The sequence below is a fragment of the Chanodichthys erythropterus genome, chromosome 5 (genome assembly GCF_024489055.1).
Source record: "Chanodichthys erythropterus isolate Z2021 chromosome 5, ASM2448905v1, whole genome shotgun sequence".
Classification (NCBI taxonomy): domain Eukaryota; kingdom Metazoa; phylum Chordata; class Actinopteri; order Cypriniformes; family Xenocyprididae; genus Chanodichthys; species Chanodichthys erythropterus.
This window is the reverse complement of record NC_090225.1, coordinates 1,498,840-1,525,048: the sequence shown is the minus strand read 5'-3', so window position 1 is coordinate 1,525,048 and position 26,209 is coordinate 1,498,840. Positions and strand designations below refer to the sequence as shown.

The 26,209-nt window shown below is 38.3% G+C and overlaps 3 protein-coding genes and 1 long non-coding RNA gene across 5 annotated transcripts; 2 read left to right on the top strand and 2 right to left on the bottom strand.

Moving 5' to 3' along the window:
- The first annotated feature begins 7,241 nt into the window (after positions 1-7,241).
- Positions 7,242-8,007, top strand: LOC137019915 (uncharacterized). Its single transcript, XR_010895132.1, has 3 exons — positions 7,242-7,386; positions 7,549-7,687; positions 7,831-8,007. It is a non-coding gene; the product is annotated as an uncharacterized lncRNA (long non-coding RNA).
- Positions 8,008-8,252: 245 nt separating this feature from the next.
- LOC137020295 (zinc finger CCCH domain-containing protein 6) lies at positions 8,253-18,909 on the bottom strand. Of its 2 annotated transcripts, none has more exons than XM_067385603.1 (12): positions 18,496-18,909; positions 15,187-15,403; positions 14,972-15,094; positions 14,667-14,901; positions 14,415-14,548; positions 14,201-14,332; positions 13,976-14,089; positions 13,742-13,852; positions 12,907-13,124; positions 12,183-12,610; positions 11,903-12,076; positions 8,253-11,183 (listed from the first exon to the last, which is right to left on the bottom strand). In XM_067385603.1, the coding sequence occupies exons 1-12, from the start codon at positions 18,579-18,581 to the stop codon at positions 9,721-9,723; spliced, it is 3,435 nt and encodes a 1,144-aa protein (XP_067241704.1). In that variant the 5' UTR covers positions 18,582-18,909; the 3' UTR covers positions 8,253-9,720. The 2 variants fall into 2 exon arrangements, with proteins under 2 accessions (XP_067241704.1, XP_067241705.1); XM_067385604.1 differs by having other exon boundaries at positions 14,201-14,329.
- Positions 18,905-23,295, bottom strand: zmp:0000001006 (uncharacterized protein LOC100002840 homolog). The gene is made up of 4 exons (XM_067385606.1): positions 23,094-23,295; positions 22,380-22,649; positions 20,688-20,960; positions 18,905-20,610 (listed from the first exon to the last, which is right to left on the bottom strand). Exons 1-4 carry the CDS (start codon positions 23,143-23,145, stop codon positions 20,417-20,419), a joined length of 789 nt encoding a protein of 262 aa, XP_067241707.1. The 5' UTR covers positions 23,146-23,295; the 3' UTR covers positions 18,905-20,416.
- Positions 23,234-26,103, top strand: zmp:0000001138 (uncharacterized protein LOC100002901 homolog). The gene is made up of 4 exons (XM_067385607.1): positions 23,234-23,430; positions 25,153-25,428; positions 25,504-25,785; positions 25,871-26,103. The coding sequence occupies exons 1-4, from the start codon at positions 23,349-23,351 to the stop codon at positions 25,990-25,992; spliced, it is 762 nt and encodes a 253-aa protein (XP_067241708.1). The 5' UTR covers positions 23,234-23,348; the 3' UTR covers positions 25,993-26,103.
- The last annotated feature ends 106 nt before the right edge of the window (positions 26,104-26,209 follow it).

Genomic DNA, 26,209 nt, shown 5'->3' with positions numbered 1-26,209 from the left:
GCAAAATGAGTCAGAATGCTCACAGGTTAATTCCGAGCTATGGGCAAAAGAAGTGAGAAAATGAGTTAATTAAGCCCTCATCTAGTGATCCCAATGCTCCAAATAGCAATTAAACATCTAAAAGTATCTTTATTTGTACATTTTCTGAGAGGAGTACCTTTCCTGTCCATGAAAACTATAGTGTTTCAAAAAATCTGTCTTGCCGATTATTCACGCAAACATTATCTGTTATGTCTTGAGTGAATGTTTGGTTAACTGTTGGGGAAAACATCTGATGTGTGACATATTACATACAGTGGGTATTAATGTATAGGCCGTCTGTTTCATTAATGTTAATCTAAAAATTGTGGAATCATGGGGGGAAAAAATAATATATATATATTTTTCCGACAGATATGCATTTTGACCTGGTTTGTGCCAAATTTGGGGGTATTATGAGATTTTAACATTTGGTTGGTAGGTGATTTTGTTTTGGAACCTTCTGAAAATTTTACCTTGATTTTTCTCAAATTTACTCATTTTGCCAGCATGGGTCACAAATATATATTTTATATAAAATAATGTTCATAAATCATTTCCATAAACCTCTATAACTTTATAACTATAATCAACAATAATCTGCCAAGGGTCTTCTTTAAAATGAGACCAAACTGAAGTCTGTGCTCCCAAGCTTCAAATTTTTGAGTTTTTTTGACATGGACATTAGTTTTAATATTCTGAATTTATATATTGTTTTGATGTCACTGGTTATTATACAATTGCATTAGCTCTTTATCTCACTTTGTAACTAATTACTTTGGTTACCATGCGACATCTGAGAGCCAAACAAACAGTGCTGCATTGCATTATTCATTAGCTCATTCATTGTGTGACAGGCAGAGCTCTTGCATCGAGCTACTACACCACCAGGTATGTTTATTTTAAATATATCCATAAGCAAAGAACAACTTCACCTGCTTATATCAAACATCAGGATTTTATTCTGTAAATGTCAGTATCTGACATTGTTTGACCTGACATCCCAATCTCAGAGTAGCACATAGTAATGCATCTACATAGATTGACAGGTATTCAGTAAAAGTGCTTATTTCTTGAGCTAGAGGAATGACATCTATACTGGAGGATGGCTTGATAAAAACAAGCTCAATAGAGCAGGTGGTGGCCCCTCTGTCCACTCACCTGTGTCACCTCATCCTGCTGTGCGGGAGCGAGACTGAACTGGACGAATTCATCCGGCTGGAAGCTGCAGCTAAAGCGGTGGCCAAAGCATCCAAAAACATGGCAGCTGTAGCAACAAGGTCAGTTGTATGCATTTCTTCCTGACAGGGCAGAAGGTGAAGCATATAAATATTTACATTACAAAAACTACACATTTCCCTCAGGCAATCTTCCACTTGAACAGTTAAAACTGCCAACAGGTTCTCGTTATTGTTTATATAATGTGATAATATAACTTAAATCGGCATCACTTTACAATACGGGTGCACTAATATGCATTAATTCATGCTTAACTAATGCACAGATAATTATGCGTTTATGTATGACTTGTGAAGAACTTGTGAAGAACTAAAATATATCTTTGCATATGTAAATAGCAAAGTATTACTCTCTCGAAAGCTTTTAACACGTTTTTACTATTACAATTCTCAAGGTTAACTAATCGTGAAAAGTGTTGATTAAAGCATTACATTTAGATCTATGACATTATATTTAGATCGTGGCATGAAAGGTTGCAGTGATGAACATGTAGCTGACTGAGTGCATGCAAGCAGTGATCTCGTCATTGTAACTCGATTTCTGCAAACTAACGAATGCTTTCATCATAACTAACAATACAAACACAAGGTATATAAGAGATTCGTAGATTCTAAGTCCAGAACACTCGCAGTTTGATTGACAGCTCCAGTGATTGTAAAAGGAGCGTTCTTTGATCGCCTTCTATATATAATTTAATCATTTTAAATAACTATAAAAAATATTTTCATCCTACTAAGAGAAACAATGTCAAGTTGATATTTAGTCACTGGTTTGATTTACTAACAATAAACAAGTTATATACCATGTTACTTTTTTGCACCGTGGTATACTGGCTCCACAGAGGACTGATATTCACGTTACACCTCATATCCTTGCATGCAGGCTAGTGGCAGATACTGAAGATGAGATCCTGAAAATGGAGATGGATCCACTTGTGGAATCCCTGACTGTTTCAGGCCAACACGTTCTCCTGGCCACCCAAAAGCTCAGCATACAACCAGAGGTCATAGATCACAGAGAAGAACTTATTGAAGCCACTCAAAACGTGCTGTTAGGTGTGGTCAAGGTAATGCATCTTTTGTGCTGTAAAGAAAAATAACTGTATGCAGAGTTATGGGATGTGTTATTTATCAAATGTACTGTGTGTAGGCTTTTATCAGCTCTGGCCGTCAGTGTTCACTTTCTTTTGTCCACAGCAGAGTTAAGCTCTACTCTTGATCACTCTCAATTGCCAGTAACATTCTAGTAATCCTGAAGACTTTGCTGTGTTCGAAATCACCCCCATACCCTTAAATAGGGCACTTTTTGAGGGGACGGTTGAGTGCACTCATTCAATCCCACAATGCACCACAATAACGGGTGTACAACCGATGTACGCTCAACAGCTAGAGAATACCCATAATGCACTGTGAGAGTCGTGTGCTGAATTAATTCCACGTCTTTACAGAAGATGGCGCCCGCATCTGAATCATCCATCTATTTTCCAAACCGCTGGTCCAATGTGGCTACAGCGTAATATCATACAGGTAGAAATTCCTTTTTAATTGATTATCAAATTGTTTAATTAAGGTTTATCCATGACAGAGTTCAATATAAATCTTTCCATTACTACTGGAGCTGCCAGTTTGCCAAGTTTCAAACAATTATTGAACAGTAAGCATTAACTGTGCAAAATTCACAATTCCGAATTCACACACTCCCTCAAGTGAATTATATTAGTGGACTAATGTAGGGAATGAGGGTATGGGGGCGATTTTGGACACAGCCCTTGTTTAGCTAACAAACAACCCTACCCCTAAATCTAACCCTAACCCTTAAACATGACCTTGTTAGAAATATCGGTCCCACTTTATATTAGGTGGCCTTAACTACTATGTACTTACATCAAAAACTAAGTACAATGTACTTATTGGGTTCATATTGAATCGCAAAACACATTTGCTGCTATTGAGGTGTGATACGGGTAAGGTTAGGGACAGGTTTGGTGGTATGGGTAGGCTTAAGGGTGGGTTAAGGTGTAAGGGATGGGTCAACAGTGTAATTATAAATGTAATTACAGAAATTAATTACAGATGTAATTACATGCAGGTGTTTTTAAAATATAAGTACAATGTAAAAACATGTATGTACACAATAAGTGCATTGTATCAAATGATTAATTTAAATGTAAGTACACAGTAGTTAAGGCCACTTAATATAAAGTGGGTCCGAAATATCAAATCTTTTAAGTTTTGCAGAAAATGTTTTACCATCTAGACACGATTGGCTTACATGATTGAAATGCCCCCAATTCCATTTGTTTTTGGACTATAGATCCTTCTAGTTGAAGATGATGCAACTATAAGGAAGATCACAGCAGCCGCTGACTGGCTTTTGCAGTGTCTTTCTCAAGTAGGAGCAGCGGCGAACATCTCGTCTTTATTGAAAGCATTTAAAGTATACTCTAAGGCAATGCTGCTTCTTCACAACTTAGTGGTGGAAAGAATTCAGGAACTGCGTGACGGAAAACAGCAAGAGCATTTGAGGGCCTCTCTAGAAACCCTGAAAAAATGTGTTTCCATGCTGCACACTGCCATGTACACGACCATCAAACATCCACACAGCGAGGAGGCCCAGGGTGCAAAGCAGTACATCCTAAACCAGGTGGATTCAACTGTAAATGACATCATAACCACACTTAAGAGCAACTGTGAACCATCTGCCACTGGTTCATGTGGATACTACACTGAAATACAGAACAAGATACTAAGACTGCTGTCTGATCCTGCTTCTGTTAAAGATGGTGGTTTTGATGTTATGGTTCGTGACCTGGTGTTCTACAGCATGGCGGTAGCAAACACCTCTCGGAGGGATATTCAGTTTGAGGTTGCAGCACACTCTAAGCAAGTTCTCCAGCATTGGTCAGAGATGTCACAACAAATGAAATGCTGTGATGATCAACAGCTTGCAAAATCATGTGCTTCCCTATTGGAGCAAATCCACAAACTTGAAGATGCTGTGGTAAAAGCCACCCAGTTGCAAGTAATGAACATATTTGTCACAAATTCAACTCCCTTGGAACAATTGGTGCACAGCGTAAGCTATAGTTTCCAGGATGAACAAGATGATGAGTTGGATGTGGAAACACTTCGGGTGCAATTGGAATCCTTCAGGGCTCATGCTGACAAAATATCAGAGGTGGCAGGCTTCATCTCAGCTTTAGCGTTTAATGAAAAAAGTCTTGAGGGTGTAGAGAACTCAAGGGGATGCATTATGAGATTGAAACAAGCAATTGCAGCACTTGTTCAAAATTTTGAGGAAGACAAGGTGCATTCAAGTGAAGCTCTGGAAAAACTAAAAGAGATGCATCAGAGATGGTTAGAGGAGATGGAGCAGCTCTTGCATGCTTGTAGTAGCATTATAAATGTGAAGGACTTTGTCTGTCTTGCTTTGCACGAGATGGAGAGCAGCTTCAAGGGGTGCATTGAGGCACATAAAGATGAGGATGCACAGTTTCTCACAAAACAGGCAAGCTTACTCATTGGGCATATGAGCTTGGTAATCCAGCTTGTGAGAAGGCATGTCAGTAAGAGTGACAATCCAATCTACCGTAATGGACTCCTGGTTCTGATAAAGCAAGCGGAAGGATCTGCTGCTGAGGTAACAAGCTGTGTCACTGATATATATTCTCATACCAGTCTTAGCAATGAGGCTTTCTCATTGTTTTCTACTAGTGTCTCAACAGCTTTGAAACACTTTGAAATTCTACGTGAAGGACTTGATGGTTTGCAGCATCCACATCTTCTCAGCCCACTGCGAGAGGGGGCGCGCCAGTCTGCTGGTACTGTACCATGTGCTATGCCCATTTCAGAACATGAAAGATTAACTGCAGATTCTGATAAAACAGAGTCTTCAGTGCGAAGTTCCACTAGTGAAGAAATTCCATGTCAGCTTGAAGATGGTTTGGAGAATCAGGCAGTTCAAACAATAATAGATCATAATGTGCCAATCACAGAAGAAGCATGGATTGCACCTGTTGTGGAATCTAAAGTGGTTGTACAGCTCCATAATTTGGAGTTGTTGCCTCTTTTGTGTGAAGTTGTCTGCATGACCAAAGGTAAAGATGTAGAAGCACTCAACATGGCTTGCACTGGAGTTCTAGGACTCTCAAACAGCTATGCCCAAGCTACAAGAGAAGCCACCAGTGTCATAGACACAGCTGATAATGAGGAAATGGAAAGTCTGCGGTCCAAACTTGTGTCCTTGACACCCTTGCTAGTTCAGACAGCGCAGGAAACAGCCATGAGTTCAGCCAGGGGTACAGATAGCATTTATAAGCACAGTACGCAATTCTCTGACCTCATAAAAAATGCCCGTAAGATTCTGCTGCCAGTGGCTGGGATGTGGTACCATGCTGTATACTCCATGTTCCAAAACTATGTACCAAATATGCTGGAGTCCATCACACAGGAACTCACCGAGGTCATGTGTTTATGTGCAGATGCTGTGCAACTTGTGATATCAGCAGATATAAAGTTGATCGGTGGGTGTCATGAGAGTATAGGGTCTTTGCAGAGCAAGCTCCAAAAAGCTCAAACCAACACCAAGAATCTCACGGACATAGTGGGTTCAAGACCAACTCGAACTGATGAGCTTGATGGTCTCTGCATGCTTTGGGCCTTGTCTGTCCAAGTCCTGTTGAACTCATTGGATAAGATGTTGGGAACAGCTACAACTGATGGTAAGGGGCACCTAATTACACATCAAATGACACCCAAGAAATGGTTGGCAGCAATGTCCGAGAACTCGCTTCGTATACAAGAAGCCGCAAGATTGTCTTCTCTGAACTGTCGAGACAGCTATAAAGTAAAACGTCTAGGAGAGCTACAAGAAGACGTGAATACTCTTACGGACTCCTACCTACAGGCTGCTGAAGGAGTTAGTTCGGTGTCCCTCTCAAGTGTCCTGATTCTGGCAAAGTCAGAGCTGCTTCAAAGACAGCTTCAGATTAAAATGAAAGCACTGTCTTGTCTTTTGAGCAAAGTTAACCACGATTATCAGACAGCCATTCAAAATACAATTGCTTTGGCATGCTCTTTCCAAGCAAAAGATAGTGACATGGAAACTGAAGATAAACTAGTGCAATTTGAAAGTGCTGCAGAATTGCTTATGCAGAATGTTAAAAGCGCCACAGAGTCCATCCAGGACTGTTTCAACTTCATTAGAGACCCAAAGGAAAGGTCCAATCTGAGATCCATCAATGACCACTTGACATTTCAGATGTCAGACATTGTGAGTAGAGCCAGATTAATAGTAGAGACGCAATCTCTCGGAGACACTCTCACTCTTGATATTCAGTCACAGTGCTGGCCAGCAAAGGCACATTACCTTGTTGAAGAACTTAGTAAAGTAGATGGAATTCTTGAGGTCACAAAGGAACAGATCAAGTGTGCCTTGCAGGGCAAAGAGTCTAGTGGATTTGTTAAGTCCCAGACTCCAATAAGTTTCATACAAAAGGCAACACCACATCCTATATCCACAAGTACTCAAGGTCCTATTAAGAGCAAACCACCGAGTACCAGTGTCCTAGATGTGTCCAATCAGGAACCAAATAAGGTAAGAAAATTGTTGAAGAATCATATTATCTTAGATGAATGGACATCATTTTAGACCAAGCGATGTAAAATATCATTTATCTACCCCAGGAGGAGACATCCCAGAGGAGCCCAAGACGTCCTGTGTTCACTTTAGTAGATACAACTCTCTCTTACACGTCTCTCTTTCTGAAACGGGAGACTGAGAAGTGGGATGACAAGGGTAACCAGATTGTCAAGGTGACGAAAGAAATGGCAGATAAACTCTATCACATGGCCCAGTACCTAAAGAAGAAAGGGCCAATCCAGGTCAGAAACTTTTAAAGTTTTGTTTTGTACAAAGGTAATGTTCCCATATTGACACAAGTTTGTTTCACCTGTAGACTAAAGATGCTTTTGTAACATCTGCAAAAGATCTCATCTCAAGTGGCCAATCGATCACCCAGTTTGTGCGTGTCATAGCGGACCACTGTTTGGACAAGCATTGTACAGATGAGCTCTGTGTTATTGCAGAGCAGATTCTTACAATTTCCAACCAACTTACCATAATTTCTAGGTGAGAGATAATCAATAGCATATTTATCTCACTGACTCCCATCAATTCTGATTGAAGGTCTTTCTTCTTCCTTAACCCTAACCCATCACTGACACATTCAATCTTGTGCAAACGACAATATAACCAATAAATTAAACATGCAAAAATCTCATGTGACCCAAGGGGTGCATGGTGTCTCCCCAGTGTTAATGCAGTTACTCCTGGGTGCAAATCATCAGACGAGATCCTGGTGAAGAACGCACAGAATCTACTCCAGACAGTTATCCAAGGAGTAAGAGCTGCAGAGACTGCTTGCATCAGGGTAAGAGAAATTGAAAAAGATTTCCTCCAAATAAGCCTGATGCATAACACCAGGGAATGAGTAAAAAGTACTGGTGTCTATCTTCTCTTGTATGCTATTTGGCCTGATCAACTTCAATTTTAAATGGCTTTCTTATTTTACAGGGTTTGAAACAACCTGAGCCAAACTCTGAAGCAGCGAGAGCAGCAGCGTTCTGTTTCCAGTGGAAAAAGAGTCTCCTTATCCACCGAGCTCAAGAACAGCTCAACCCTGAAACTGATGATTTGGGCCTACGTAGGACCTCCCAGCATTCGGCGGCTCCCAGCCTCGCTCCACCCATCAACGTGTTAGATAATTACAAATGAGTAAACACAAAATAAAGGGTCTTAATTTTTGCCTGACTTTTGGTTTTTTTCTGTTATTGTTAGTGAGACACAGTGAATGAGATATCACATTCATTTATCTTTTTTTTAGCCTTCCACACCAATGTTAAAAAAGCACAAGAGACTACACACGTGCTTCATGACAAATTTTCAAAAATATTTATTCAGAGGCCATAAAAATAACACTAATACATGGGCACTGCTTGTCCAAAATGTGCACAAATGCAAAGATAAAACATTTTCAATATCACATTATAGTCGAAATTGCATGCCTGATCACATTTATAAATCATTTACTGCAATACTTCAACATAATTTCTTATACATGTATACGTTCAGACATATAAAATTAAGCACAGAAAAAGGACATAAATACAAAAAATATGAACTTGCATTCCTAATGTACTAAATATATACATATGAAATCTATAAATGGAAAAAAATATGTTGAGGAATATATATATATATATACACACACACACACACACCAATCAGGCATAATTCACCTGTCATTGCTCATAATGTTATGCCTGATTGGTATATATGCATTCAGTAATTTTGAGGATTTGAATCTTACACTCTGTCCTTTTTTATGTTCTTTTTCAACATTGCCTAATTTTTAATATTATAAGTCTGAATCACACATTTTTGGAGATAGACTAAGTATTAGAAGCATGGTAAATGATTTAGAAATAAGAGAAGGTGTGCAATTTGTACCTTGAAACCATTTTGTTTTTGCACTGAGCATTTTTATTTCATGGTCTCTAAATAAACATTTTTAATTTCTATCTCAAAAGTAATTATAAAGTAAAGCAAAACAAATAAAATGCATTAAGCAGAAGGCTTCAACAATGACTGAAGTCAACACTGGCATCAGAATCACAATTCATTTTTATTTTAGACAATGAATTTAAAAAAAAAAAAGAGGAAAGTGACTGCTGTGTTTAAATTCCCTTACTAGCATTTCAGTTAATGGTAAAAGAACACAAAAGCAATTCAGCATTTTTTGTGGAAAAAAATACATAAACAAATACAATAAAATTATCTACACACACACACAAAAATAAAACAATGACAATAAAAAAAGATGAAAAATGCCTCGTGTTAAAAAAGAAACCATTTACAATAGAGATTCTCTGAAAGGAACCTCATACGTTAACCATATTCCTCACCAAAATCACAACTGCCAACTTTGATGGAAAAGCACATTTGAGATAAATGAGACATAGAAGTCCTGCTATATTACAGTGTTTATATATGCTTTCTATGTAGTAATGTGATAAATACTGTGGGAATTTAGCAAAAATGTATATTTTTAATAGATTTATGTATTACACAGTACTACAAATATGAATACTATAAGCCACACATCCCTTTTAACCTTCTCTAGCGACAGAACCATGGTATCACTGATATTACACTCTGCTTACCAAAGTGTCAATATACCAGATATCATTTTTACTTAAAATGCCTCTTGAGCAAATAAAGTCAGTCTAATGAATGCACAAGGGCCAAAAGAAAAATATCTCTGCTTAGACCATGATGCAGCAGTGGAGAATATATGTACAAACAAATATAAATAAATAGAAAAGCTTCATATACATGCAGGGTGAATACAAAGAACAGATGTACAGATACAGTATACATGAGCTATATTCAGTGTAAGTGTGTTTACTGACAGAACGGAGAGGCTGTAGGGTCAAAGGTTTTAAAGACATCCCTCAGGGGCCTGTCTTTCTTCTTACTGTCTTTGTCCTCCTCATCCTCTTGCGGAGTCCCACCGGCAGAGCCCACAGGTCTGTTCTGCCGTGGGTCAGTGTAAGCAGGCCGTATCAGTCCTGCTAGTGCCTGGATGGGCAAGTTGTGCACAGCGGGAGCTGCCACCCGGACTGGCGAGCACGGAGACGCTGGCATTACGGTAGGCACAGGAGGAGGAGGGTTTGGCGTACAGCCACTTGTGTTGTTCTCAGAGTCATCAACTGGACTTTTTTCATCTTTTTCCATCTCTGTTCCCTGTGGTGGGGAGCTTTGGAGCTTCACAGAAGGCTTTAGGATACTCGGCTTTTTAGGGTGGTCCTCGCTTTCACGTTTCGGGGAAAGTAAGCTGTGATTGCGGGGATCATATAAACTGATCCCGCCTAACAGCGTGGTTGGGCTCTCAAGACCCGCACCTATGGAAGATGCCAGACGGGGAGCATATGGGGGCAACTTCTCCGAATCGGGCTTAGCGGAAGCGGCAACAGATTGGTTTGAGGATCCACGCTGTAGCCGTGGATCTCCTCCTCCAGACGGACTCTCCCTCACACCTGGTAGCTTGGAGTCCAGGCTGCCAGATCGGCTGATTCTGGGATCAAGAGTCTTGTGAGTACGTGGGTCCAAGGGCTTGTCCGGAGGGTGGTGGCGAGAATCTACTGTCCTACCAGGAGGGCTGCCGAGTCGACCAACACCCTCCTTGAAGCGGGCAGCTGCGAGACGTGGATCAGGAGGAGACAGAGTTGCTGATGGAGGGTGATCTGGTGGGGAGGAAAGGCTACGGTTTAGTTGAGCATCTGCTATTAAAGGTGGGAGCGGAAGGTTTATGGAGTGCTCCTGTTTGGGAACCAACGAAGGAATGAGGTCCTCTGGAGCCCACACCACAGTTTGAGCAAAGGCCGGACGCTGGAGGAGAATATCCACCCGGATGTGACTGAACTGCTTGATCTGACAGCGAGGGTCTCGAAGCGTGGCTCCAGGACTGGGATCCAATGGGATCAAGGCTGCTCTTTCCCTTAGCTCTCTCTCAAACTCCTCATCATCCTCTCCAGCGGGCGGTTTGTGGGACGTGGAGGGGTTTTGGTGGCGATGAGGATCAGGTTTGGAAGCATCCATAGGTTTCATCTTGCGTGGGTCTCTGGCAAGCCTGGGATCCCCGACACCATCTCCAGTGTCTTTCCTGGGATCTGGGGGTCGCTGACGTGGGTCAGCTTTTACTCGAGGATCGCCGGGCAAAGATCGCTCCTTCTGGAGTCTAGGGTCGGCTGGTGCCATGATAGGCTGGTTTTTCAGCATTTCATTCTGCTTCTTTAGAGAATTAAGGATGGCTGTTACACCACTGCCCTCTTCCTCATCACTGGAGTACCAATTAGGGGTTTCATCTAATAAACAGAAATTATATTAGAATATGAGCTTTTAAACCGGAACCAAGAACTCATATTTTAAACCATCTTTGCTAGTTTATTACTATCCAACACTGGTTTGACTGTATAAACAGAGTCTCCGCAACAGCATTAAGCAACAGATTGAAGCGCTCATCTGTGTGAAGAAAGCACAGTGTGCACGAGTGCCAAGAGCGCCACTGACAGCGGCAATGAACACTCCCAGAGCCAGATCGCCTCTTATTTAACACAAATGAACAAATTGCTAATCAACTGGAGATGTTTATTTTGTATTAGATGCATCTGTGCCACGAGATGTTTCAAAAAGTGGTGGGGACAACATTGACCCTGGCAAAAAGTGGTGGGAACATGTCCCACCTGTAAATTACGCCTATGGTCATGATGATGTTTAACGTCCCCGACAATCTCTGTAGTCCCATTTAGCCACTTGTTAGCAACTTACTTTTTCAAGACACATAAAAACTTTTTTAAAACATCACAAGTGGGGTATTACTGATGTATTTTGTCATATAATAAAACGTGAAATTATCCAGAGCTTGTGTTAACCACAGACCTTATTTCAGACATTTAACCAAAAACCCATTGATTTCAGGACAAAAAACTAACTTTTTCCCCATTCCCGGGACTCATTCCTACAGCACGCTATTGCTCAAGGTTAAAGCAATACTGTTTCAAAAAGTTTGACATCCTTCTCTAACCTTTCTCTCTGTTGGGAGGTGCAGACCCTGGTCCTTCGTCCCTGTGAGAGTCAGAGTCTTGCTTGTTTTGGTTTAGATGTAAAAGCAAAACCTTCTGTACAGCTGGAAGGAAGTCCTGCATCCCACTGGAATCAGTGTTACCATGTGGCTGGGAGTCCTGGATGGGCCCGTCATCTGTTGGTACAACAGAGAAAAAGGGCATCAATACTAGTCTTGTATTTTAAGCTTTAGAAGCATCTATTAATGGAAGCAAACTTTTTAATGCTAAATGAAGACCTACCCCCTTGGGCCAGAGACTGGCTGCTAAACAAATTCTTGAAGAACTCAGAGGGCATCTGGCCCATGCTTTGGAAAGGCATTTTCATTTGCATGTCAGGCACAGGTTGAAATGGAGCCCCCTGCTGATTCACTGGAGGATGGTTCATGTGCTGCATGTTGCCGTGGAAAGCAGGAGGCTGACCTGGAGGAGGCATTGGAGAGCACTGACCAAAGCCTTGGGGTGGAGGTTGGCCTGGAGGGCTTTGGGGCATTCCTGGACCTGTGAACGGAAGGGGAGGGCTCCTTATGGAACCTGGATGAGGGGGATGGGAAGGATTGGGTGGAGAAGACATCATATTTCCAGCCTGCATATCCTCAGGGCTACTGCCAAACTGTGGACCACCTTGAAACTGTCCAGCAGGGGGAGATGTACTGTTGTAGAAATTGGGCCTGCAATAGCAAGATATGATGACAGTATTTCAGTGAAACTCATTTGGGCTATTGGGGGGAAAATGTTTGTAAGCTTCTATCATTTTGAATATGCATGCCAACAAAGCAGTTTGACTTGCAAAAAATAGGTGGGAATCCACTATTCATTATGACTTTATGGCTGATGAATAAGAGTATGAAAAAAAGCTAAATGGCAATGCTAAGGCTGGTTATATCACAGACTAAATGTAAACTTGACCAAATATTCTGGGTGTAAACAGAGTTAAGAGGAATCCGTCAATAAATGCCAATAGTACCTTAGAGCAATCTTCTGTGCCAAGTCCACAGTAGGCTGAACTTTGATCTCAAACAGAGAGGGGATCTTCTTGCCTCCATCCGGGGGACTTCCAGGACCAGGGGTGGGTAACAAACCAACTCCGGGAGGAGGTTTAGGCAGTGGGGCAATTCCTTGTTTTCTCAGATCTTCTAACTCCATTTCATCTTCATTGACAGTTTCCTCATCTGTATTTAGGATCTAAAATGTGCAACATGCTTTATTCATTGAATATGACATAAAATATTTCCAAGAATGGAAAATTTGCACATATTGTTGGTTGGTGGCATAAATTGCTTGGACTACTCTTGCAAGTTAGTCATCTAATTGTTCTCTGTCAGTTACATAAAGTAGATTGGTCTAAGTACCTGAAAAGTAAGACTTTTTACCCCTCATTGGTCAGACTAGTTCTTAAAGTCCCCTTGTGTTTAAAATCAAGCTTTTAATGTTGTTTATATGTCTATGTGGTGCTTTTAATATACTTTAAGACAAACCATGTGCAAATTCATAAGTCAACACCATTGCTGAGTATTTTCTCCCTATCACTGCAGTGGAAAAAGAGTCTCAAACCCCAAAAATCGCTGAAGTCTGTGATGTCACAAACTAACTGGTGGTCCGACTCTGAGATGAAGAACGGGAATATGGTTTGTGTAACATTAGCAACACATTATTAGCTGTTTGATAACGTAGTCAAGCAAAACGCTGATCATATTACTTACCGTTAAAATTCTTAGGAATCAGTGTACTTTAAATATGCAAGTATTTAAGTGCAAGTATTTGTACAGAAACTGAATGTTAAGTCACAAGTTAGCCCATACCTTGTCCAAAAGTTCCTTGGTTACATCGGTTAAAGGCTCATGGGAAAACTTGCAGTTGTCTCCTTGATAACACTTTGCTCCGGTGTGAAAGAACTTGCAAGGATACTCACTTACACTTAAAGGTCAAGGTCCAAAACAAGGTAAATACAAGAGAAAACGCTAAAGACATGTAAAGATTATCTCTCACAGTTAATCTATAAAAAACTCTTCCAAGAGATGTTTAGAAAGGATATTGTGCATGTATATACAGATATCTCCTTTGGTACAGTATCCCTGCACATAAAACTTGCAGAGTTCTTTCTTCTTCTCTGGAACAACATTATCATGTTCAAATTTGCACTGGTCCCCCTGTGAAGCAATTTGAATAAAAGATTATTAAAATATTAATAATTATTAAAATATTAATAAAATGAAATGTTTGTGTGATGTATTTGTATTATAGTTTTGTAATAAGCTTACTTTGATGCATCGACCCTCAAGGAAATATTTACAAATGTGCCTCCCATTGTGTTCAACCGTATGTTGATTAATGAATTCCTGGCTCATGATTGGACGCTTCTTCTGGAAACTGGGCGGACCTTTAGATTCCTGCTATAAGAACAATGAAGACAGTAAACATGAGTGCCCTGAGATCATACTGGTGATGGTCCAATCAAAAATGAGAAATTCTTACCCCGTCTCCTCCACCCTGCTCTCCTCCTCGTCCACGCCCTCTGCCCCAGTTCTTGCCCTTTTGTTTCTTATTTTTGTTGGGCATTCCTCGTCCCCTGCCAATGGCACCACGACCTCTACCACGCTGCCCACCAACTATACAACAAGTAAAAGAAAAAGTTAACCACACAGAATAAGAATAAGCCACATTAAATGTAAGATTGTTGGGCCTTCAATGCAGACCTCTTTAATATTTCGAAGTAAACAAACATACACTGCTGCTGTTGTTGTTTTTGTTGTCCCTTCATAATTGGTCTCTTGGCCTGGTCTTTAGGTGGCCCTCCTCTGCCATGCCCAGATGACTCTTTAGCATGTTTGTATTTAGACAACTCCTCTGAGAAATCGTCCTCGTCATCATAGTCATACTTTTCTTCACTGTAGTCACTGTATTTGTCCAAATCGCTGTTCTTGTGCTGCATTGATCTCGGTTTAATGGGTTCATTTTCCCGCTAGAATCATGGATAGAAAGGGAAATTAATTAAGTGAAATTTTAAACAGTACCCAAAACCCTGAACTCACCTGTGCCAACTCTCCGTCATGGTCACGATATGTTCCTTTGCTCTTTTTGCTCTTAGGTCTGTCTAGACGCTCGTGATCTGAGTCATAGCTGTCCGAGCTAGAGCCACTAGATGGAGAGTGATGCTGAATTGGAAAAACATTGGGAAAAAAAGCATATAAGAAAAGGTAAAAACAATCGACATTTGCCAAAAAAAACCCCCACAATGATAGATTACCTTTTGTCGGTCTCGTCTCCTTCTCTTCGAACGACGCTTTTCTTTAATTTTCCTGTGTCGCTTTCGGGAATGCCGGTGCGACTTGTCATCTTTTTCTCTCTCTTTTTCCTTATCTTTGTCTTTCTCTGCCTCTTCAGACTCTTCCTTAGTTTCCTTCACTTCTTCTATGCTTATGCCTTCATCATCTATTTCTCCGTCCTCCAATTCACCATCCTCCCTGTAAGACCAAAACAAACATATGTGAGCATGCAAAATGAGTCAGTAGTAATCAATGGTATTTGATAAGGCAAGCAACAATACAAAGTTCTGTCATGAAACTCTAGATGGCACAGGCTAATAAGTCCTTTAACTCAACCTGCTCATAGTGGTTCCTGCTGTATCAGTAGCTAATGAGCTTGCATGCTGGACCTTCAAATACTTTGATAGCATTGCCTTAGCAATGTACAGCGCTTCAGAAACCCTCCACCTTCCCCAGCTCCACCTGTATAGATCTGCTATGGGTTATTCATGTACGCCATATTGTACAGCAGCAGCATCTCTTACTTGCTCACAGCAGTGTGTCATACATACAACATTGTCATACCCATTACCATGCCAAACACTCATGACAGATCTACTAAAATAGCTCATACTGAAGAGTTAGGAGTTTGTTATGAAGTATTAAAGAATTGGGCCAAAAAGCATCCACCCACAATGCTCAAGCAACCATCCTAGAAACTGCATAGCAATGCACTGGCAAACACCCACAACACCATAGTATTGTGTTGTCGAGTTTTACATGGGCAAACAACATTTTCTTAAGTACATATAAAACTACAAAAAATCATATGCTGGATACGAACAATACAATTTTTTGTTGTCTTTTTTGGATACGTTTAAAAATAAATAAATCTTTTGGGTAATTCTAGAGTCACATAATCATGGGGCATAAACTTTCCTCTCAATTTCCCAATGCAACATGAATGGAGAACTCTTATTGGATCAAAACCAAAATGGACGTGAATGTTTGTTTTGCCAGTTGTCAAATTCCCAACAGTTTCTCAGCGAGTGAGAACAAGGACACAATAACACTGAGACTCTGAAAGTCTCAGTTTTAGATAAAGAAGGCCATGAAACTGTAGAAAGAAACCAAGTTCTATGGGAATTTTACATGTCTGGGTTAAACAAAGCTAAATAAATGGGCTTTACATACAGTGACTTAGAATGGAACATGCAACTTTAGTGTGTTTAGAAACACACAGTGAGAAAATGTTTGTAAATGGGAGGATGTGGTCACTATGTATGTGAGATTAGTGGTTTGATGACAAACTTGGGTCGTCTGTGTTGAACTTGGAGGGCAAAAACAAGTGGAAATGGATGCAAAACTCAATAATGATTACAGTATTTAAAACACACTGCACTTCTTCAATATTAAACATATGACCATTGAACTCATGGCTAAATTTAGATGCATACACAGAGATACAAGGTGCTGTAAAAGTGATCTGAAAAGCAGCTGGCATGGTTTGGAGTTGCAATGAGACTTTTTTGCACGTGGATGTCGTCAAGGCCAAGCCAGCAATCTTTTTATTCAATAATGCATGCTTTATCACTGTTGGCCAACTGAAGTGCAACTATATTAATGAGATTTAAATGCAACCGAAACAGGGTCAGAAATTATTTAGGAATCAGGACAAAAAAAACGCCCTAGATATTTAAAAATGGGGGCATTTGATAATAACATTTGATAAAAACGGGAAAACACATAGTGTGTTGTGCTATAACAATCATGATAATGAATCAAGACAAGGAATGCATGAAATAAAATAATTTTTAGGTAAAACTTTCCTCGCCCATTGCAACATGGATAGATCAGCGAACTCTAATTGGATTAAAGCCAATTGGGATGTGAATGTTTCAATGAACTTCATTTCTGACAATGAATTTTGACAAAAGGTGTTATAAACATTATGATGATTAATTGTGCGAAATAAGACCAGGAATGCATTAAAGAAAATAATTATTGGGTAAAAACTTTCCTTGCCCATTGCAACATGGATGGAACAGATCAGCGAACTCTAATTGGATTAAAACCACTTGGGATGTGAATGTTTCAATGAACTTCATTTCTGACAATGAAATTTGACAAATATGGATAAAATATGTTATAAACATTATGATGATGAATCCAGGAATGCATTAAAGGAAATAATTTTTTGGTTAAAAACTTTCCTCGCCCATTGCAACATGGATGGATCAGCGAACTCTAAATGGATTAAAGCCAATTGGGATGTGAATGTTTCAATGAACTTAATTTCTGACAATGAAATATGACAACTTTTGACAAAATGTTATAAACATTATGATGATGAATTGTGCTAAATAAGACAAGGAATGCATTAAAGAAAATAATTTTTTGGGGTAAAAACTTTCCTCGCCCATTGCAACATGGATGAATCAGCGAACTCTAATTGGATTAAAGCCAATTGGGATGTGAATGTTTCAATGAACTTAATTTCTGACAATGAAATATGACAACTTTTGACAAAATGTTATAAACATTATGATGATGAATTGTGCTAAATAAGACAAGGAATGCATTAAAGAAAATAATTTTTTGGGGTAAAAACTTTCCTCGCCCATTGCAACATGGATGGATCAGCGAACTCTAATTGGATTAAAGCCAATTGGGATGTGAATGTTTCAATGAACTTCATTTCTGACAATGACATTTGACAAAATATGTTATAAACACTGTGATGATGAATCCAGGAATGCGTTAAATAAACTGGGTCAATTTTCATGTAAAGTTATAAACTTATGACAGACTCGTGCCAACCTGACCTGGTTGACAATTACAACAGCTCAACATGGCTTACAACACAGTCCTGTCACGAATCCCTAACCAGACATGTTTTCCTTTCCCAGGTGGGCGGGGCGTTCCGATGGAACGTGAGTGGGCGGGGCACCACACGCATCTATTTACATATATTTTCAACAGCCTTGAAACGACTTAACGTTACTGTAATAATATCCAGCCTTCTACAAAAACCTCAAAATCAGCTATATAAGAGCGCAAAACAAGTGGGGAAAGCGATGAAAACTGGCAAAGATGAGCAGTGTCACTTGCTTTCCTCTGTAACAGATATTAAAATGAAAGTGCATGCAGGAAAATATGAGCACTACTACTAAGTGAACTGGGGGAAACTGAAAGGCCTGTCCATAAACGAAAACGATGAAAAAAAAACAAGAAAGGTGCCAAAAGATTCACATTCACACACATGAACCTGCACAGTGAAGCATTTGCAGATAAGAACATGTTTACTCGACCTTTCTTCCCCTGTCAGCTCACAGTCTGTCATGTTTTTGTCAAGTACGGGGCTTGGGGGACTGGAGAAGAGGCTCACAAAAGCCATGATGGTTGGTAACGCAACTGGCCCTTCTCCGCAACCAGAGTGAGGAGCATCAGTCACTCGTTGGCTGAAGGTTTGATATACTGACAGTCTGGAGAAAAACTCACGGTTTACACGTCTCAACAACACATGAGACGCTTAACAGACATTATATCCGGTCTCATGTTTAACGCTGTCTCAACACAGCTTTGATACCCTCAGCTTTGTTTATGTCCCCGGCGGTTTCACAGATGACCTGGTGCGAGACTGCAGACGCAGAATATTGTGTTTACAATCGAAGGCTTTTTCGGGATCTTCCACAGACATGGCGCCCGCAACACTTTCTCGTGAAAATGGCTGCGAGGATCTTGCAGAAGCTTGTGGTCCCGCCCAGTTTTGCGATCGGAGCCAATCACTTGTCTCTCCGCCGTCGCGAGCTGCATTGTCTCGCTCTACTATTGGTTGAAGCGCTGGCGCCTAAGCGCGAGAGTCATTTTCTGGTTGATCTATTGGTTGTTGAAGATGCCAATCATTTTGCTCAGCGTACATGTTAGGATGACGCACTATTTATACTCAATCTAAAGCATTCAAATATACTTTAATAAACAAGGAAACATATAAATACATAAATTTAAAGACTTCATATTTAATACGACTGTGTGAGGTGAAAATCATTAGATGTAGCAAAAATTAAACAAGACAAAGGCTAAAAATATTATAATATGTGAGCCTGGACCAGAAAAACAGTCAGTTTTTTGAAATTGGGATTTATGCATCATCTGAAATCTGAATAAATAAGCTTTCTATTGATGTACGGTTTGTTATGATAGGCAAATATACTGAAAATCTGGAATATGAGGGTGCAAAAAATCTAAATATTGAGAAAATCATATTTAAAGTAGTCCTTAGCAATGCATATCCACTCACAAAAATGCATTTTGATATATTTATGGTAGGAAATGTACTAAATATCTCCATGGAACATGATATTTACTTAATATCCTAATGATTTTTGGCATAAAAGAAAAATCAATCATTTTGACACATATAATGTATTGTTGGCTATTGCTACAAATATACCGTGCATCTTACTGTATGACTGGTTTTGTGGTCCAGGGTCACATATATTCCAAAGGCAATAGCCTACTAAAGTACTATATACAGCTTTTGCCATAAATAACCTGTTTATTGTGTGTAAATATATGATGGCTAATTCCATAATTACAACATTATGAAGTATGTATGCAAAATAAACTAGTTCTAGCTACAATAAAGTTACACTACATTAATAAACTTGTTAAGCAGCGATCAACAAGTATTTAAAATTTCTTGCATAAACTTTTGCCTATAGAGATACAGAAATTATGTTTATACTATGCTTGTGATTCAATTCTATAGAATTATACACATGAAAATTGAAAATTGTCTGAGGTCAAAATAATAATATAACTGGTTTGGAGTCACAGTCATCTTACATATGTGACCCTGGACCACAAAACCAGTCAAAATGGTCTTTTTTATTATTATTATTAAGATTTATACATAATTTGTATTGATGTATGGTTTGTATTTAAAAATCTGGAATCTGAGGATGCAAAAAAATCTAAATATTCGGAAAATCGCCTTTAAAGTTGTCCAAATGAAGTCCCTAGCAATGCATATCCACTCACAAAAATATTTTTTTTGATACATTTACGGTAGGAAATTTACAAAATATCTTCATGAAACATGATCTTTACTTAATATCCTAATGATTTTTGGCATAAAAGAAAAATGAATAATTTTGAAGCATACAATTGTATTGCTACAAATATACCTGTGCGACTTATGACTGGTTTTGTGGTCCAGGGTCACACATTTTATGTTTCCTGAGACATATTCATTAAATTCAAAGATAAAGATGCTTTTGATCCGTCACTTGTGTCCTCTGGTGGTTCTGTTGTTTGTTTCCTTATCCGTATAAATATTACAGTTGGGAACACCGGCAATGCAAATCCGAGGGAAAAGGCAACCGCTGCCCAAAGTACGTATTCTGTGATGTGTGATTTCTCCTCTGAAACAAAGAGACAAGTCACTTGAGTTTTCACATATAATCTATCACTATGCTCATATGAATTATGAGTCCCTCACCATAGGGTTTCTTCAATATCCCATCAAGGCTTAGGTGCTCAATCTCACAGGTAACCCCGTCAGCGTTCATGTTAATAAGGCTAAGATAGGAGGTCATCTGAAATGTGCCATCACTGTGAGGGAGTATTCCAGTACTTGATACACCAAAATAGACCGGCCTTCCTTTTTGGGTCCAACGCACTCGGATGACATTTGGATAGAAGCCATGCACTACACATTTAATATATTTCTGATCCTGTTCTCCTCCAGCAGATAAAAGCACTGATGGTTTTGCTACATTGAAGAAGAAAAAACAAGTAATAGTTTACACATAATTTAGGGATATATCGTCCACAATATCAGTATCGGCCAATATATGTTCATTTTTAATGTTATAGTTATCGGCCCCATACGAAATTTGGCCGATACATTCAAGCCGATAAATAATGGATTATTTCCTTCAGCTGAGACACTTGTTTTTGTAATCAAGATCTCAAAAATTATATTTAAATTAAGATTTATCAGCCACTGTATCGGTTATCGGTTTTCAAACATAAAGAATTATCAGTTATCGGTATCGGTCAAAATTTTCATATCGGTGCATCCCTAATATATATAAAGTCATATATATATATATAGTACAGTCCAAAAGTTTGGAACCACTAAGATTTTTAATGTTTTTAAAAGAAGTTTCGTCTGCTCACCAAGACTACATTTATTTAATTAAAAATACAGTAAAAACAGTAATATTGTGAAATATTACTACAATTTAAAATAACTGTTTTCTATTTGAATATATTTGACAAAGTAATTTATTCCTGTGATGTAAAGCTGAATTTTCAGCATCATTACTCCAGTCTTCAGTCACATGATCCTTCAGAAATCATTCTAATATGCTGATCTGCTGCTCAAGAAACATTTAATGTGTACAATTGTACAAAATATTTGTGTGCAATATTTTTTTTCAGGATTATTTGATGAATAGAAAGTTCAAAACAACAGTGTTTATCTGAAATCTAATCTTTTGTAACATTATAAATGTCTTTACTGCCACTTTTGATTGATTTAATGCATCCTTGCTGAATAAAAGTATTAATTTCTTTAATTTCTTTTCAAAAAAATAAAAATAAATATTCTTACTGACCCCAAACTTTTGAACGGTAGTGTATAAAGCTACAGAAGCTTTGTATTTCAGATAAATGCTGTTCTTTTGAACTTTCTATTCATCAAGGAATCCTGAAAAAAAAAGTACACAACTGTTTTCAACATTGAAAATAATCATAAATGTTTCTTGAGCAGCAAATCATCATATCAGAATGATTTCTGAAGGATCATGTGACACTGAAGACTGGAGTAATGATGCTGAAAATTCAGCTTTACATCACAGGAATAAATTACTTTGTCAAATATATTTAAATAGAAAACAGTTATTTTAAATTGTAATAATATTTCACAATATTACTGTTTTTTACTGTATTTTTAATTAAATAAATGTAGTCTTGGTGAGCAGACAAAACTTCTTTTAAAAACATTAAAAATCTTAGTGGTTCCAAACTTTTGGACTGTACTGTATATTTATATATATATATATATATATATATATAGAGAGAGAGAGAGAGAGAGAGAGAGAGAGAGAGAGAGAGAGAGAGAGAGAGAGAGAGAGAGAATATATATTCCAAAAGCTGCCATGAGGGTTGCTTTATTTAAATTTACCTGCTCTTGATAGAGAATTGTTGGACTTTAGGAAGACAGTTTTCACAGCGGAGCACACCATCTTTAGTTTTTCTTCTTTCCTCTTAATGTACTCTATATGTTTTCTCTCTTCTTCTAACATTTTACCAGGTTCACTGGTAGCAATCACAGCTTTCTTCTCCAAATCCACATGCATGATGTCTTTTCCATCATACCCATAGTTCCATGTATGGTCTACTTGCCCTTGACTGTTGAATGCACACTCAATGAACTGCTGGTATGCATGTTCTTCTAAAGGAAAACAATTAATGTAACATTAATGTCAATTATTTCAAATGGAAATATGCACAAAACATTGATAGTGGTATGAAACGGTTCTAATATAATGGTTTAATCCTTCTGACATCATATTTGGAGGAATTATACATCTGATGGACCACAAGGTTCAAACATATGTATGCTGCTATAAAACCTACTGGCCACCAGATGTCATCATCCTCAGATTTATTTAGCTTTGTTTACTTCCCTTCGAAAAATGCATTACACATGAATTCAAATTCAACATCTAAATAAAGTTTAGTCCTGTATTTTATTTCTGCACAGTGCAGTAGCCTATATTGACAACTAAAATACCCTTTAAAACAGATGCTACAAGAGCAAGTAATTTGTGCTTTATTTACATAACACATCTATAAAATATATTGCTAAAGGGTAATCCTCTAAGGACAGTCCTACCTGCACCAAGGATGATTTCATGAAAAGTCACAATGAGGAGAAAAGCAAGCATTTTGTTCGGGCACAGTCCACGTCTGCATTATTTAAAATGTGAAAGCAAAAAACTAAATTTGTCAATCCTCTAAAATGATACCACAGGAAACACAAAGTGAAAGTGTATGCAGTAGCGGAAAACCAGTGTGAAACATAGGGCCAGCCTTTATAGACAGAACAACAGCATTATCGTTGTTTAGATTGTTAAAGACGAGTCTTTAAATGGCAAATAGCAAAATATTAACTCTCCGAGCGTCTGTGTTAACTCTTCTGCTGTATCCACAGATCATCACAATGTGGACAGGTAAAAAAATTCATAATGTTTTCTTTCACTTTTCACTTTTATACTACGCAATATTTGTATTCAATACGTTTTTAAAAAATGATTATATGTCTAACATGTTCAATCTCAAATTTGAGTCAAAATTGAAAAATCAAAGATTTTCAGAAAAAATGTATAGAAATGAACTAAAAAGTGATAATTATTTTCTTATACCATGTCTGAGTACAGGTAATTTTTTTTTTTTTTTTTTTAGAAATCTGCTAGTTAGTTCTGTTCAATGCCGCTTCAAGCCAAACACATCTATTATCAGCAGTTTACACAGTTAAATCAACTCATATCAGAGTACATTTGGTCCCTCTCTAAATAGTGTAAAAGTAACACTGAAGCAGAGTTAACATTAATGAGATAATTAAGCAATTAATTAAGTGATGATTGAACATTAGTGATGAACACCTGCTGTTAACAAGCAGAATCACTGAAGAAAAGAGAAACACAAGAACTACAACTGACTTCAGTCACAGCCTTAGATTAAATCAACTGAAGATAAAATACATTAAATCTCTCAATTTCATTTATTACTAACCAGATTGACTTTATTTCTGTCACAAATCTAAAGATGTTTTATTGAAAATTAACAGAGGTTTAGATGTTTTTGTATTATTGGTCAAAAAGTATGTCACCATCATGGTGGTCAGGGTTTGATTTAGTTGGGCTCTTGACCCTAATAATTCTTAAAATAGTTCTTGTGTTTCTCTTTTCTTCAGTGATTCTGCTTGTTAACAGCAGGTGTTCATCATTAATGTTCAATCATTACTTAATTAATTGCTTAATTCTCTCATTAACTTTAACTCTGCTTCAGTGTTATTTTAACATTATATAGAGAGGGACCATATGTACTCTGAGCAGAGTTGATTTAAATCTGAGATTTCCACTGGGAAGTTTGGGGATAATTTTGATACACAACTTCCCAGGATGGGCGGGCTGCGAATTTCAAACATGGCGAGGGGAGATTGATAGCTGCTGTGAGTGGTATTCTTTATTAGTTTTTTCCACAAGCGCTACATCACCTTGTCTTGTCGTGAAAGCAGTGCATATTTACATATATTATATAATTTTGGCTTTAATAAGATTTTCCCACTTAATAGTTCAAGTTCACATTTATTTATAAAGCACATTTAAAAACAACGTGTGTTGTACCAAAGTGCTGTACGATTTTACACAAAAGATGAAAGATAATAAAACTAATACATAAGATAAAATATAAAACATGCAAGATAGACCATAAACCACTCAAAATGCCTTATATAATTATCATCATCATAAGCTAAACAAAATAAATGAGTCTTTAGGCTAGATTTAAAATTGTCCAATGTGGGTGAAGACAAGAATAGGCAAGAGTAAACCTGCTGTCCTTCATGGTTCATGTTCTTTCTGACAACAAAGCACTTGAATGCAACGAGCTCGTAAACACGACTACAGAAGTAGGAAGTAGGAAATTTCCGATATCACATGAAGGCAGCATGATTACCCTCCTCCATCCCCAGCTCCTCCTGTCATCCAGTCAGGACGTGGCCTTCATCTTCATCATTTATCTTGATTTAAGTTGTTGTTACATTAAATTATTGTCATTAAGAACATGAATTAAATCTGCAAAACATGTTTTTTTGCTTATCTCCTTGCTCTTAATTTTTTTTTAATAAAAAATAAATGACCTATTCCATATCATTACTCTTTTATTTTCAGACTACTATACAGTAAATGTCCTGGCATATACTCGCATGATGGGAAACGGGTCCATGGATCAGGCAGTCGTTGTTCTGGTGAATGACAGCATATTTGCATACTTTGACCAGGAAAATAAAACATTTGCCCTACGTCCCAGTGCAAGCGCAGGGTTTTCAGTGTTAGAGAAGCGCGACAGCATTTTCTGCCTGGGTGAGGTGACAAAGGGATTCTATCGACAAGCTGAATACCTGGAGAAACTCAAAGAGGAAACAAACTCATCAAAGCCACTTCTGGGTAAATCACTTACAAGTACTTTGCTTCTGTTTTGCATTTACCAGTTAATCTCTGTCACTTACTGTTTGTCCACAGTGCGCCCTTCAGTCAGTGTGTATACTGAGTTTCCTGGGGAAGAAGGAAAAGCAAATGTCCTTTACTGCTATGTCACTGGGTTTTACCCTGGTGACATTGAAATAAACTTGTTTCTAAATGGCCGTAAGTCTATTGTGAAGGTAGAGACTTCTGACTTAATATATAGCAAAGACTGGACCTTCAGAGTGTACAAGTACACGACTATCACCCCGCGGACTGGAGACGAGTATACGTGTGAAGTGAGACACAGCAGTATGGATGAACCCAAAATTAAAACGTGGAGTGAGTTTATTCCCTTTTTTTCTATTTTTGAAATGATGAAATATAAATTGCATTTAAAAAAGTAATGCATTGCTCTTTTCTCGAGGGCCTGAATTTTCAGCACCCACGTCACATCTCTACTGGGCTTGTTCATTACCTCTCGGGATCCTGTTGGGCATCATGACATCTGTCCTGATTTTAAGAAGAAAACTGCGTTCTCTGTTGTAATGATGCTGTGAAAAACTGCAGTACCATTCAAAAGTTTGGAAACATTACTATTTATGATGTTTTTGAAAGAGTCTCTTATGCTCATTAAGCCTGCATTTATTTGATCAAAAATACAGTAATATTGTAAAATATTATTACAATTTAAAAGAATGGTTTTCTATTATAATGTACTTTAAAATATAATTTATTCATGTGAATGTTCAGCATCATTACTCCA